Source organism: Dendrobates tinctorius, unplaced genomic scaffold, assembly GCF_039654945.1.
Source record: "Dendrobates tinctorius isolate UK_male_01 unplaced genomic scaffold, ASM3965494v1 ptg000223l, whole genome shotgun sequence".
Classification (NCBI taxonomy): domain Eukaryota; kingdom Metazoa; phylum Chordata; class Amphibia; order Anura; family Dendrobatidae; genus Dendrobates; species Dendrobates tinctorius.
Window position 1 is genome coordinate 1,818,577 of NW_027361890.1, and position 13,908 is coordinate 1,832,484.

Below are 13,908 nucleotides of genomic sequence, written 5' to 3' on the forward strand. Positions count from 1 at the left end.
GCATAATCGCATGTTTACTGTGTTGTTAATAAATGTGCTTGAAGTTATCATGAGGAGTATAAAAAAAATTAATTTTAAAATGGTGCCCGCCACGCCTGCGCAGTAGTACCTATCTGAGAATCTGAAACATTATAAGAAGGGCTGTGCAGAAAATTATACAAGCATAAATTACAACTCTATCAGCGATCGCTACTGTGCAGGTGCGGGCGGCGCCATCTTGGAGGAGGAAATTTTGTTTTCTTCTCTAGCAAGATGGTGCCACATGCGCAATAGCAGCTATTGAATCACCTCTATATACACAAATAGCTGCTACCGCGCAGGCGTGGCGGGTGCCATTTTAAAATTGATTTTTTTAATATACTATCAGGATAACCTCAAGCACATTTATTATTAACACAGTACGCATGCGATTATGCCCCAGTGCAGTGGCCACGGATGGCACCTGCCTGCTTTTTTTTTATAATGTACATATGTTCATTATGTAAACTAGGAGGCAGGTCAATGAGGGATCGGTGACATATCAGCAGTCTTCAGTATGAATACCTAAATCAGAGCACCACATGAAGACCCCCTCCACAGGCCGCCTGAGGGCACGAGCATATCTTTAAGGCCGGGATCACATTGCGTTATGGCAGTCCGCTAGACGGACTGCGCTACACAGTGGCATAACGCGGTGTAATGCAGTCCGTTAATGCTGCCATTGACCCCCATTGTCGGGCGCATCGCGCGATATGCCATCATTCAGTGACGGAGCCTCGGACGTGGGCTGCAGCGTCTGAGGCTCCGTCACCGCTAGCGCAGATGAATCATCTGCGCTAGCGGGTATAGCATAAATCGATTGCGTTATGCTATACAGTTAACGCAGCCCGTCAACGCTATGCGTTGAACGGGCTGGGTTAACGCAATGTGAACCTGGCCTAATTCAAAACTGAAAATAAAGATTAAACAACAACCACAAGACGGTTTCCATCACCAGGTATCATTTCAATCAGTATAACGGCACCAACCTGACACTGTGTGTAGGTTACTGTGCACAATCCTGCTGACAGGTTCCCTTTAAGAATGACTCATTTCCTAGACATATTAAAGAATGAACGCTTTCAACCTCTTCATAGGAATACCATCCCAGACACACCATGTGTTATATACTGCTCAAAAAAAATAAAGGGAACACTATAACATAGGATGTGGTATTTTAGTGTTCCCTTTATTTCTTTTGAGCAGTATACATCGTAGCTCTAATTCTATCAAAAATATAACTGCTCCAAGTAAGCTAAAACAACAGACACACAAAAAAATGTCCAATAGGATTTCTCTTTTCCCGCTGATAAGAGGAAACTTTAGAAGTGGTATCCATAAATAGAAATGTTGTAACTATATAGTACACCGAGGATCCACTTTTACTAGTACAAGCAAAGGTGACATTTTTGATATTTCTACTTTTATGACTTGTTCATCGTCATTTATTATTTATTTAATGAAGTGTTCATGTAGTTTACAGTAAAAGTACGTGGGGTGGAAAACCCATCTCCATACCAGGATCATTTTGCGAACAGGATGCCTTACTCGCTTATGCGTAGCATATGCATTCTCACAGGGACAAGCAATACGTTGTTGTTCTTTCAGTTGCGCGACAGCATGGGATCAATTTGCTACTCCTGTAAGATGTTTTAATAATTTATTTCAGTTGTCACGGTAATTTAAATGTTGATGTTTTATTCAAATAATGTATTGTGGGAGTGGCCTGTGTATCCATTTCCTTTGTGTTTGCGTCTTTATGTAAATAGCAGATGACCCTTTATGTCTCTATCTTTGTCAATTGAAAAAAGAGTGCTTGAGCCCAGAAACCTGTTGCACTCTGAGATTTTAATAAAGAAGTTTTTAATCACCTTGCCCCAGGTCTGTTTCGGAGTTTATTTGGAAATTACCCAAAACACACTTGGATACTTTGTTGTTACCACTTGGCTTTGTTCTTTGACAAGCTCAGCCATGGAACCAAGACAGAGGCTGCATAACTATTCCTGCATTTATTTTCTCTTAGCACAACCTCCCAAGGTGAACAATTTTAATTTATTTATTTGTTGCCAGTACTTAATCACCCTGTGTGTGCTCCTTGTTTGTTTTGACTTTTTGCCTATGTCTCCTGTCTCCTGATTATTTGCAATGTGTAACTCCCGCCTTAAATTTGGACACAATAGCTCCCTCTAGAGGACTGGAGAGGTACTTGATTAATGAATATATTCTAGCTCTGGTTATGCTACCTCTCCTGCTGCAGCTGAAACCTAAGGACAGTATAGACTTGTTGGATGGGGAAGCCTGCAGATGAATATGCTTATCATGGCCATAAGTGTCACAAAAAAAGAGCAAAGGAACTCACTGGCAAGTGCCCGTGCATCTGCCATGGCACTATACATTTCCTGAGATGGTTGCCATCACTTTAGTGCTGATTTGTGTGCTGCAATAATTGAATGCATATGGTGGTAGTTATTGTATATTTTTATTTATTCTGAGTACCAAGCTTCCTAGTTTCAAAAGTCCAACATTCAGATTCGAGACCTCGTAGTGATGCCCTGACCTGAACCAACTTTCTCATATATGCCTAGGAGAGTGTTGAGTTCAGGTTAGGAGAACTATAGACAGTCTGGACATCGTGTCTGTACTTGGACTGTGAATGGCAGACAGGTAATACCAATCATAGAATTTTTACTAAACCACAGCAGCATGGAGTCCTGCTACTAGGTAATGCAAAGAGTGAGCAATCATTTCCCAAACTTTTGTGTAGCCCACAATGGGTTAGAATCCAGATTTGGGTAGAGGAAATTGTATAGAGAGCATTACCATCCGTAAAATTTCTAATTTTGGGCTCAGTGTATCCATAGAAACCGATATGTCTTAGATTGGTATTAAACTAAGAGAAGGGAAAAGCAAGCTGGCCATTTCTCAGTCCATGTGTTCTTCTATCTCTCAGTAAGACATGAAAATACATTAGGTAGACAACCCGTTTAAGGGCACTTAAGGTGCTTCAGTGTTTTTATTTTACCGTCACTCATTTCTTGTGGTGTTGAATCAAAGATTTGCCATCCACTATAATAGGCACCTAAATCAGGCCGGTTCATCCAACCTTCATCCCAGCAATGGAAATTCCTAGAAAAGATCATTTTTGTCATTATCTCTGGAAAGAGAGTGCATTGGTCAGCTTCGTTTAAACGTTATTGTATGTTAGCAAAGTTATGACTGTGTCCAAATATGACAAATTTAAAATATATTTCTTAGGGTCATGAACAAAACTGCAGGTGGTATTGCACAAATAGCATGTCAGAATGTGTTATGAGCAATTGCAGAGAAACCTACCAAGACTGGCACCAAACCAGCAAAGGCGAGACTCCAGACACACTTAACACAAGCTGGCCCCGCTAGGTGAGCCTTAAAGGGCTGGGATAGTTTTAACCCAGCTACTAGAAAATAGGAGGGGGACATTACCAAGCTTGCTGTTGCCAGACAGGTGACATGGCCGGAGCCTAGTCGAGAACAGGTAGGTGCCTCTGCTACAAACCCTAGGAGTGTAGCGCATAGAGAAAAGGAAGTGAACTTTTGTTAGGCGTCAGGTTCCTGCAACTGCACAGCAGGAATCCAGAGCCTTGCATTCAGCAGTCTCCCATTCTCCTCAGACCGCTCAGGAGCCTGCACAGCAATCTTGGCATTCCAGACGCTCTGCTCAGACCAGCTCTGTGGGTCTGGTTGTTGCTGCCACCTCTGGGCCAGCAATTGTAGCGCAGTCTGCTCTGCAGCAAGCCACTCCAGAGGCTAAGTCCTCCCGTCGCGCTACTGGGCATGGTCACGAGACGATCTCCCACTGGAGATCGGGAGTCACGTGCTCAGGCCCTTCTAGAGATCTCATTGGTCTGTCCCAGAGATCTGGAAGCTTCCGGAAGGTCCCGGCTATAAAAGGGTCGCATGGCCGCTCGGCCATGCGCTAGTATAGACTCTAATTGCTACTGTGTGAATGTTGATGGATGTATGGACTGCAAATGACTCATTAAGATTCCCCTGCCTCTGATATTACGAGTGTGTATAGGGATCTAGTAATAGAGTCAGCGCCAGTCAGTGGCAAGCTATAGGCCACAGTACTCATCCACCACAGTACTAGCGTCCGACAGTGTGCCTGCTTCCGGGCATTGTCGTATAGCGGCAGTGTCTGTCGCCGCGCTGCAGCTAGCAGCTTCTCTTGGCGTGCGCGGTTGCGATGCTGCACGCACGGTAGGTCTAGACGGACGCTGACCCTGAGTCTGGGCCTACTCTTGTGACCATATACCGTGCGTGCACACTGCTGAGACCTGTGAGGTCAACAGGCTCAGCATTTATGTTTATGCCTTAGGCGCTTCTGTGATTATAACAGAGCTCGCCAGCAATCGCAGGTGATGTTCAACCCGTGTGTGCCATACCGCCATATTGTGCGTCTGCCATTATATAGCAGCAGTTTAACACCTCTGCACGGTGGATCCCGGGCGGCGAACGCACTTTCTGTTATTTAATATTTAGTGCGTTCCGCCGTCCCTAACAACCTTAAGGCAAACCCTGAAGGAAAGTGACCAAAACTGCAAGCACCACTCCACCACAACTTTTATAAAATGCAATAAATAGCAAAGACCTGAGCTGGGAACCGGGATAAATAGCCTGCCTGATGCTGAAGGAAACAATTATGTGTTGAATACTTCCCAAATACCCCCAGTTAACCAATCACTGCTAACTTAGACAGCAGGATAAACACAATCCCACCACTGCCTAGTACTAAACACAGCAGTGTCCTGCGTTGCCTGGCAACCTGGTAAACATAGCATCCCATGTTCCCTGGGTAGTGAAATTCGTGGGAGATACGGTTTCCCTTGTCCCCACAAATCCAACTTCTCCAGAATGCAAAGCTCCATAAGAATGGGACCATCTCCTTGCACGCATAGTAGTTCTACCTACAGGGTGAATAGACCCCTTCCTGATAATCAGGGAAGGCAGGTAGTGAACCCTCTCAGGGTCAGCAGGACAATATAGCAGGACAATAGCGGTGCTTGCGACTGGAGATGCGTAGTACCAGACCCAATCCATTCCCAGGTGGGAGGACAGAAGCACAATTCCTAACAGTATGGAGGCATAAACGAGTAGGACTCCTCCATTCAGGACCTGGGACCTTTTCTATTCACCATAAAAAAAATAGATGCTATGGCTCCTACTGTTAACCTACAGTATATGGGAGCTTCTGAAAAGTGACATGTAAATTCATTAACTCTCATTTTGTAAAGAATGGTATACTACAAAGTAATACCGCACTTACCATATACTATCTTCACTTTCTTCCACGGGATCACCATACACATCATAGTATTCCTCAATACTTAAGTTACCGTTTGAGTCATGGGCAGAACTATAGTTTGTAATTATTCGACAGGGTAACCCAAGTGCCCTGCTGACTGTAGAGAAAGACAATTATAAGATGAGAGCATAACAACTGTTCAGGATGTAAATCTTAGGGTATACAATAAAATATATGTTTTGTCTATCTAAAAGTGTGCCATATGTAGAGAATGATCTGGACCAAAAGGGTATTATGATACTAGACATATATTGTTACAGGTATCACATGTTTGGGCATTATTATGTAGCATGCCATTGGATAGTCTAACCTTGTTGAAAGTACATAATCACGCTATTTATACTTACAGATTGTAAGGTAAGGGGCAGAGTTTGTGTGTACCAAGACTACCACCCTGAAGACGCCAATTTGCTTGAACGTCTTCAAAAGGCAAATACAGATGCTTGGGCGAAACGATTGCATTAGGGTGGTAGCCTTGGTGCACACAGACTCTGCAGACTACTATCTGTAGGTAAAAATATTGCGCAAACATGCGACACCTATCTAAAAGGGTGGTTAGATGTCTTAAATGTCCTTAATATCTAATTGCACCCCCACCAGAATTTTTGGAATTTGATATATTATAAACTATTATACATCTCTCCAGGCCCGGATTTAGGGGGGGGGGCCCAAGGGGCCCGGGCCCTGGACCACCCAGCAAGCGGGGGCCTCCCACCAATATAGGGATAAATATCTCAAATCTTGTAATCTGTGATTGGAAACATTCACAAGAACGTATAAAAAGTCATGAGCAGTCAGCGGAACATCTGAACTCTACAATTGCTTTCAATATGAGGTTAAAAGTGATTGGGCGAATTGATACGGAGCTAACACAATTGGTCGAGGCTCAGGAGCATTATTGGAGGTCAGGATTGAAACGAGTAGTAAATGTTATTCAGTTTATTGCCGAGCATGGCTTAGCATTTAGAGGAGATAATGAATTGGTGGATCACCAAGAAATGGAAACTTTCTGGGCATTCTTGAACTCATCACCCAGTACGACGACTTTCTTGCACAGCATAACAAAACTCAAGCCAATCGCGGCAAGGGTCATACAAACTACATGTCATCTACAATTATGGAAGAAATTATCAATGTAATGGGTGAACAAGTCCTCAGAGAAATTATTTCTTGAGTCAACAAATCAAAATACTACTCCATCTCTTTGGACTCCACACCCGATGCAGCTCACATTGACCAACTAACCCTTATATTGAGGTATATGGAGAAAGATGGTCCTGTGGAACATTCATGGCAAATAAAGGCCATGGCACTCAAGACATGTTCAGTGCCTTGTTGGAATGTTTGAAGAGACATGACCTAGACCTGGGAAATTGCCGCTGTCAAAGTTATGACAATGCATCTGCAATGAGTGGCAAATACAACGGCCTGCAAGCCAAAGTGAGAGAGAGAAGAACAATCTTGCATCCTGGATTCCATGTATGGCACACTCTTTAAATCTGGTTGCTAAAAATGCTGTAGAAAGTTGCTCGAGTGCTGTACATTTTTTTGACTTCCTTGAAAAACTGTTCCTCTTCTTCACAGTTTCAATGCATCGGCATCAGCTCCTGACTGAGGCTTTGAAAAATATTGACTCAGCAACAGCATTGACTCGCAAACGTGTCACAACAACATGTTGGTCCTGCAGAGCTGATGCTACTAAGGCCCTTAAGCATGACTAAAGCATGATTAAAGATGTACTTAAACAGATTGCTGATGACTTTGAAGAAAAAAGCTGTGTATGGTGTGAAGCAAAAGGACTGTTAAGACAAATGAATCAGCTTGAAATTGGTATTAACACCACCTTCTGGAATGATATCCTGCAAAGAACAGATGCTACCAGTAAAAATCTACAACATGCAAAACTTGATCTAAACACTTCTGTGGTGTCACTGACTAGCTTAAAAAACTATGTTGCATCAAAGCGTGACTCCTTCAAAATTTATGAGAAGCAAAGCTAAGAGCTGTCTGGTTCACCTGAGTATGTTCAGAAGATAACTCGACACAGGCGCTGAAACATGTGTGTCACGCCGCCTCCGCATACTCAGTCGGCCTCTGCTCCCACGCTGCAGCTCCCCGCCGCCCGACAGCCACAGCAGTCCCTTCTGACAGGCTCTTGGCCGACGGGGTCTCTGCATGCAATGCGCATGCACCATAGGCCGCGGCCGCGCCTCCCTCCTGTTAATTGTGCTCCGGCAATGCCCTGACCCGGAAGCACCTACGGACCAATGACAGACGTGACAGGGCCATATCAGGCCGCTCCCCCCTGAGGGAGGCGCCTGATCATTGTGTTTGCTAGCACACTGGGCCCTGTTTCCTCCTGTGCTCTCTGCAGTCTTGCAGTCCTGCCTTCTGTGGTCCCTGCAGTAGCCCTCAGTCTGGTGCTCCACGGGTCCAGCTATCTACAATCCAGTCCTGCCTCCGGTGTTCCTGCTCCACCCTGCTATCCTCACTCCAGTCCTTCAGTCCTACTCCAGTCCTGCCTCCGGTGTTCCTGCTCCACCCTGCTATCCACATTCCAGTCCTACAGTCCTACTCCAGTCCTGCCTCCCGTGTTCCTGCTCCATCCTGTTGTCTGTGCTCCAGTCCTGCAGTCCTACTCCGGTCTAGTCTCCAGTGATCCCGCTCTGTTGTCTACGCTTCAGTCCCACACTCCTACTACAGTCCGTGCTGAGCCGTCCCTCTCAGTATTGGCTATCGTGGTACCCAAACCCCTGGGCCTGCTCCTAACGATCCCTGTATAGGGGTCGGCTCCACCTGGCAGCTTGCCTGGGGCCCCTCGGTGCCACAGTCCAGAGGGTCCACTCCTGGAGATTTGTCTCCTGACCAGCCATGGTAATAGTACGATCAGGTCATGGACTCCGCCGCTACTACTGCTGCTACCCAGAAGGAGTTGCTCTTTTTGCGGGAGAATCAGGGATGCGTCATGTCTGTCATGGAAGTCTATGGACACCCATTTGTCTGCCCTGCAGGTGGCTGATCCTGGAAATGCCACTCAACTGGCCAGTCTTCAACAGGAGCTGGGTCAGCAACGAGATACTCAAGCCCATATTCTGAGTTACATGGCCTCTTTTGATAGCCGCTTGTTGGTCCTCCAGTCTGCCACCGTGATCCCGACTCCTCCCCCCGTGTCTACAGCTCTCCCGGCGCCCCGCCTCGCCAAGCCGCCGCGGTTTACTGGTGATCCCAAACTCTGCAGGGGGTTCTTAAATCAGTGTAGCCTCCATTTTGAATGGTTGCCTCAGCAATATCCCTCTGATCGGGCCAAAGTGGCCTTTATTATGTCCCATCTGGAGGGAGAGGCCCTGTCTTGGCTGAATCTTCTCTGGGAACGTGACGATCCCGTTGTCTCGAGTCTTCCGGTCTTCTTGGATACTTTTCGCAGGGTTTTCGACAAGCCTGGTTGGTTAGCCTCTCTCACCGAGTCTCTTTTTAACCTACATCAGGGTTCTCTCACGGTCGGGCATTATGCGATCCGCTTTCGCACTCTCGCCTCTGAGCTCGGCTGGAACAACGCGGCTTTGGTAGGGGCATTCTGGTGCGGCCTTTCGAGCAGAATAAAGGATGAACTCACGGGCCGGGATACCCCGACCACCTAGGAGGACCTTATCTTGCTGGCCACCCACATTGACCTACACTTCCAGGAGCATGCCCGGGAGTCAGTGAGAGACAGGAGGTCCACCAGGCCAGCGTCCTTTTCCATCCGGTCTGTCAGTTCCCGTCCTGCTGGGTCCTCGTCTCCCTCCTCGGTCAAATCCATGCAGGTAGATCGCCTCAAGTTGGCCGAGTTGCGTCGGAGAGAGACGGGCACAAGGCCTATGCCTCTATTGCGGAGGCTCGTCACACTTTGTCTGTACCTGTCCTGAGAAACAGGGAATCTCCTCCACCTAGGTCAGGTAAGAGAGGCCTCTCTAGCTGCTAATGATTCCTCTCAACCTCTTACTATATCTGTTATTTTGGTTTCAGGGGAGAGACGTGGGTCCGAGGTGGCCTATGTGGATTCGGGCTCGGCAGGTAACTTCATCCGGCGTGAAGAGGTGGACAAATACCAGATTCCCGTGGTTACCCTATGTAATCCTCACCTGATTGCCGCAGTGGATGGCAAACCGCTACAGGAGACCGTCACCTTGGTCACTGAGGAAGTGGAGTTGCAAGCCGGAGCCTTAGATCAAAAGAAGATAGCCTTTTACGTTCTGCCCAAGCTCTCCCATGCGATTCTATTCGGTCTTCCATGGTTAAGGACTCATCAGCCTGCCCTCGACTGGTCTTCAGGGGAGATACTCCACTGGGGGCACCCATGCCAAGCTCGCTATCTGACTCCTGTCCGTCTAGCAGATGCTACTCGGCCACCCCCAGACCTTCCGGGCCTTCATTCAGCCTACAGTTCCTATGCTGATGTCTTTGATGAGAAGGAAGCAGAGGTTCTTCCTCCACACTGGCCTTTTGACTGCCCAATTGAACTAGTCCCCGGTTCAACCCCGCCAAGGGGCAGAATCTACCCCCTGTCTCCCGCAGAGACGGTAGCCATGTCCGAGTACGTCCGGGAGAACCTCACCAAAGGCTTTATACGGAGGTCCTCCTCGCCTGCTGGAGCCGGGTTTTTCTTCATCAAGAAAAAGGATGGATCTCTATGGCCGTGCATTGACTATAGGGGCTTGAACGAGATTACCATCAAGAACAGGTATCCTCTTTCACTCATTCCGGAGCTGTTTGACTGCCTCAGAGGGGCTCGGGTCTTCTACAAGCTAGACCTCAGGGGAGCCTATAATCTGGTCCGTATCTGCGTATGTGACAAGTGGAAGACAGCTTTCAACACTCGAGACAGCCATTACGAGTACCTGGTCATGCTCTTTGGTCTCTGTAATGCTCCTGCGGTGTTTCAAGAGTTCATCAATGAGATCTTCCGGGACCTCTTGTACTCCTGTGTGGTCATGTACTTGGACGACATCCTCGTCTCCCCTCTGGATCTCTCGTCCCACAGAAAGAGAGTCCGTCGGGTGTTACAGTGTCTTCGAGAGAATCACCTGTATGCTAAGATAGAGAAATGTCTCTTTGAACAGACCTCTCTGCCGTTTCTGGGATACATAATCTCTGACGCTGGATTAAAGATGGATCCCGAGAAGCTAACTGCCATTCTCAAATGGCCTCGCCCCGTCGAAGTAAGGGCGATACAACGGTTTCTCGGATTCGCCAATTATTACCGGCAATTCATCTTTCACTTTTCTGCAATAACAAGACCTATTTCTGCTCTCACCCGTAAAGGGACTACTCCCAATGATTGGACTCCTGAGGCGGAGGAGGCCCTTCAGACCCTAAAATGGACTTTCTCAACGGCCCCGGTGCTGCATCATCCCGAGAGCAACCGACCCTTTGAACTCGAAGTGGACGCTTCCTCGACAGGTGCCGGGGCAGTATTGTCCCAGAGATCCGCCTCCGGTTGTCTGCACCCCTGTGGTTTCTTCTCTAAGGCCTTCTCTCCATCCGAGTGTAACTACTCAATCGGCGACTGGGAACTCCTGGCCATAAAGTTGGCCTTAGAAGAATGGCGTCATCTCCTGGAGGGGGCTGTCCATCCCCTTGTAATCTTCTCGGATCACAAGAATCTGGCCTATCTTCAGTCTGCCAAGAGACACAACCCTCATCAGGCCAGATGGTCCTTATTTTTTGCCGGATTTGACTTCGAGCTCCGTTTTCGCCCCGGCAACAAGAATACCAAAGCCGACGCTCTGTCCAGGGTCTTCCAGCCACACGAAACAGTGGAGGAACCTTCGCATATCCTTGACCCCACTAGAATCATCACAGTGGTTCCAGTGAACTGGCTTCCTCCACCTCCTGGCAAGACTCTTGTGCCCGAAAACCTCAAGCTAAAAGGTCCTTCTATGGGGGCACTCCTCCAGACTGGCCGGCCATGCCGGAACTAAGAAGACCCTTGCCCTTATCACGCATCACTACTGGTGGCCCACGCTTCGCCAAGATGTGCTCGATTTCGTTGCCTCTTGTCTCTACTGTGCAAAAAACAAAGTGCCACGACGACCTCCGTCTGGCTTGTTGCTTCCGTTGCCCGTCCCTGCGGTTCCTTGGGAAAACATTGCCATGGATTTCATCACTGACCTACACCGTTCTTCTGGCTGTACAGTCATCTTGGTGGTGGTGGATCATTTCTCCAAGATGGCCCACTTCTTCCCTGTGCCCGGTCTCCCCTCGGCTCCTGAGTTTGCCAAGGTTTTCATTCATCAGCTCTTCAGACTCCATGGACTACCTCAACGCATTGTGTCTGACTGAGGGGTTCAGTTCACCTCCAAGTTCTGGCGGGCACTTTGTAAGCTCATGAACATTTCCCTCGACTTCTCCTCTGCCTACCATCCACAGTCCAATGGGAAGGTGGAGCGTACCAACCAAACGTTGACTGGGTACCTACGTCATTTCTCCAACGCCCAGCAGAACGGCTTGGTTGACTTACTCCCCTGGGCAGAGTTCACCAATAACAATTATGCTGGCAAGTCCTCGGCCAAGTCGCCGTTTTTTAATTTGTGTGGGCAGACATCCTGGTGTTCCCCTTCCGATAACCCCTGCCTCCGAGGTACCAGCGGCCAACGCCTTGTCCTCTGAATTTTCCAAGATCTGGGCTGAGACCAACACGTCACTCAAGAGGGCCGCTGATCGGATGAAGAATTATGCCGACATGAAGACATTGGATTCCCCCCGTATCATGTCAGGGACAAAGTCTGGCTCTCGTCCAAATTTATCCGGTTGAAACTGCCTTCTTACAAGTTGGGTCCACGCTACATTGGTCCGTTTGAAATTCTGGGACGTATCAACGAAGTCGCCTACAAATTGAGGTTGCCTGCTTCGCTCCGGGTCCTGAACACCTTCCACGTCTCTCTCCTGAAACCTGTGATACTGAATCACTTCCATTCCATGTCTGATCCTGGTTCTCAGCTGGTTGGTGCCGATGATGTCTTTGAGGTGGAGGACATCATCGCCATGAAGAAGGTTAGAGGTAGGACTCTTTTTCTTATTGACTGGAAGGGCTTTGGTCCTGAGGCGAGATCCTGGGAACCTCAGGAGAATATCAATGCTCCCTGTTATGATGGAGTCACCTTAGGAGGCAGACACAAAAATAGAAGCTACGTCCAGAAAACCAGAGAAGTTGGCAACTATCAGATTGCAGACCCCTGAACCTATCAACACAACTAGCAGTAGCCGTGGGGGGTTCCTACGGAGCCCTAGACCCCTCGATCACAGCCGGAGAATTAAATAGCCTAAAGACAGAAAAGGAAATCTAAACTGCCCCAGAGCAGACCCCAAAGTAAAAGACAGCCCCCAACATATAATGACGGTGAAGCAAGATGAAAAAACACTCACACAGATAGAAAGATAGGCTGAGCAAACGATGGGGCTCAAGCTAACTAAACAGAACAGGAAAGGAAGGTTGCTGTCTGCAATCTGCCAAAACCCTATCAAAGACATAAGCCAACTGGCTGATATGGAAAAAGACCCTGAAGCAGCTAGGCTTCAAAAACTATATCAGCACTCAGGTATTTTCTGAAGACAGAGCTAAAGGAATTCAGCTCACCCCAGCAGGGAATGGCAGAAATCCAGAAAAACAAAGCAAAACAAAGTCAAAGCACAAATGCAAAAAGCTGAGCAGAAAACTTAGCTTTAGAAGAGCAGGAATTCAGACTGGTCTCCAAGGATCCCTCAGAGAAATCACCCGCAGGGCAGAAGGGCGTAGGCGGCCTTATATCCAGTCAGTAACTCCACTCAGCCAGTCATCATCATTAGTCTCAGGTGCATGATAATCAGGCTCACTACCTTTCTTTTGCCAGAAGAGGGAGTTCATCGGGCCTCAGTGGTGGAGGGGAAAATGAACTCACAACAGCTCCCCATATCCTCAAGAGATTTTTTGCTAATCAGCCATGGCGGTCCCTTCTGACAGGCTCGCGGCCGACGGGGTCTCTGGTACCCGAACCCCTGGGCCTGCTGTTAACGATCCCTGTATAGGGGTCGGCTCCACCTGGCAGCTCACCCGGGGCCCCTCGGTGCCACGGTGAAGAGGGTCCACTCCTGGAGATTTGTCTCCTAACCAGCCGTGGTAACAGTGTGTCTCAATCCATTGAATTATGGCCATATGGAAGAAGTACAACTCAGCCCTTCTGAAAAATGCAGAACAGAAACTTTCTTCATTGATCAGTTTATCGCTTCTCTTGACCAATGCCTTCAAGAATATAAAGATATATTAAGCAAATTTAGCTTTTTTAGCCATCTGAAAGAACTGTCTTCAGACGAGCTTAAGGCCACAGCAGAGCAACTCGTTAGGTCTTATTCAGATGACTTGGACATTAAATTTATCAATGAACTTGTCAGTTTGTGACATCTGCCAATTTATTCACAGAAGAGGAGCCAAAAGATATCAGCACTGAACTTTTCATGTACAAGTTTATCATGGAAAAGGGTGTGAGGGACACTTTCCCAAATATTGAGATAGCTCTAAGGATGTATTTAAT

General features: G+C 47.5%; 1 protein-coding gene across 2 annotated transcripts in view; it reads right to left on the minus strand.

The window, feature by feature from the left end:
- The window catches only part of LOC141059042 (protein-glutamine gamma-glutamyltransferase E-like), a 147,072-nt gene that overhangs the window by 49,123 nt on the left and 84,041 nt on the right, over nucleotides 1–13,908 (minus strand). For both annotated transcript variants that reach the window (XM_073555252.1, XM_073555251.1), the window contains exons 7-8: nucleotides 5,324–5,459; nucleotides 3,041–3,144 (exon numbers count right to left, since the gene is read on the minus strand). In XM_073555252.1, coding sequence (XP_073411353.1) covers nucleotides 3,041–3,144; nucleotides 5,324–5,459 — 240 coding nt within the window. The remainder of the gene's footprint in view (nucleotides 1–3,040; nucleotides 3,145–5,323; nucleotides 5,460–13,908) is intronic.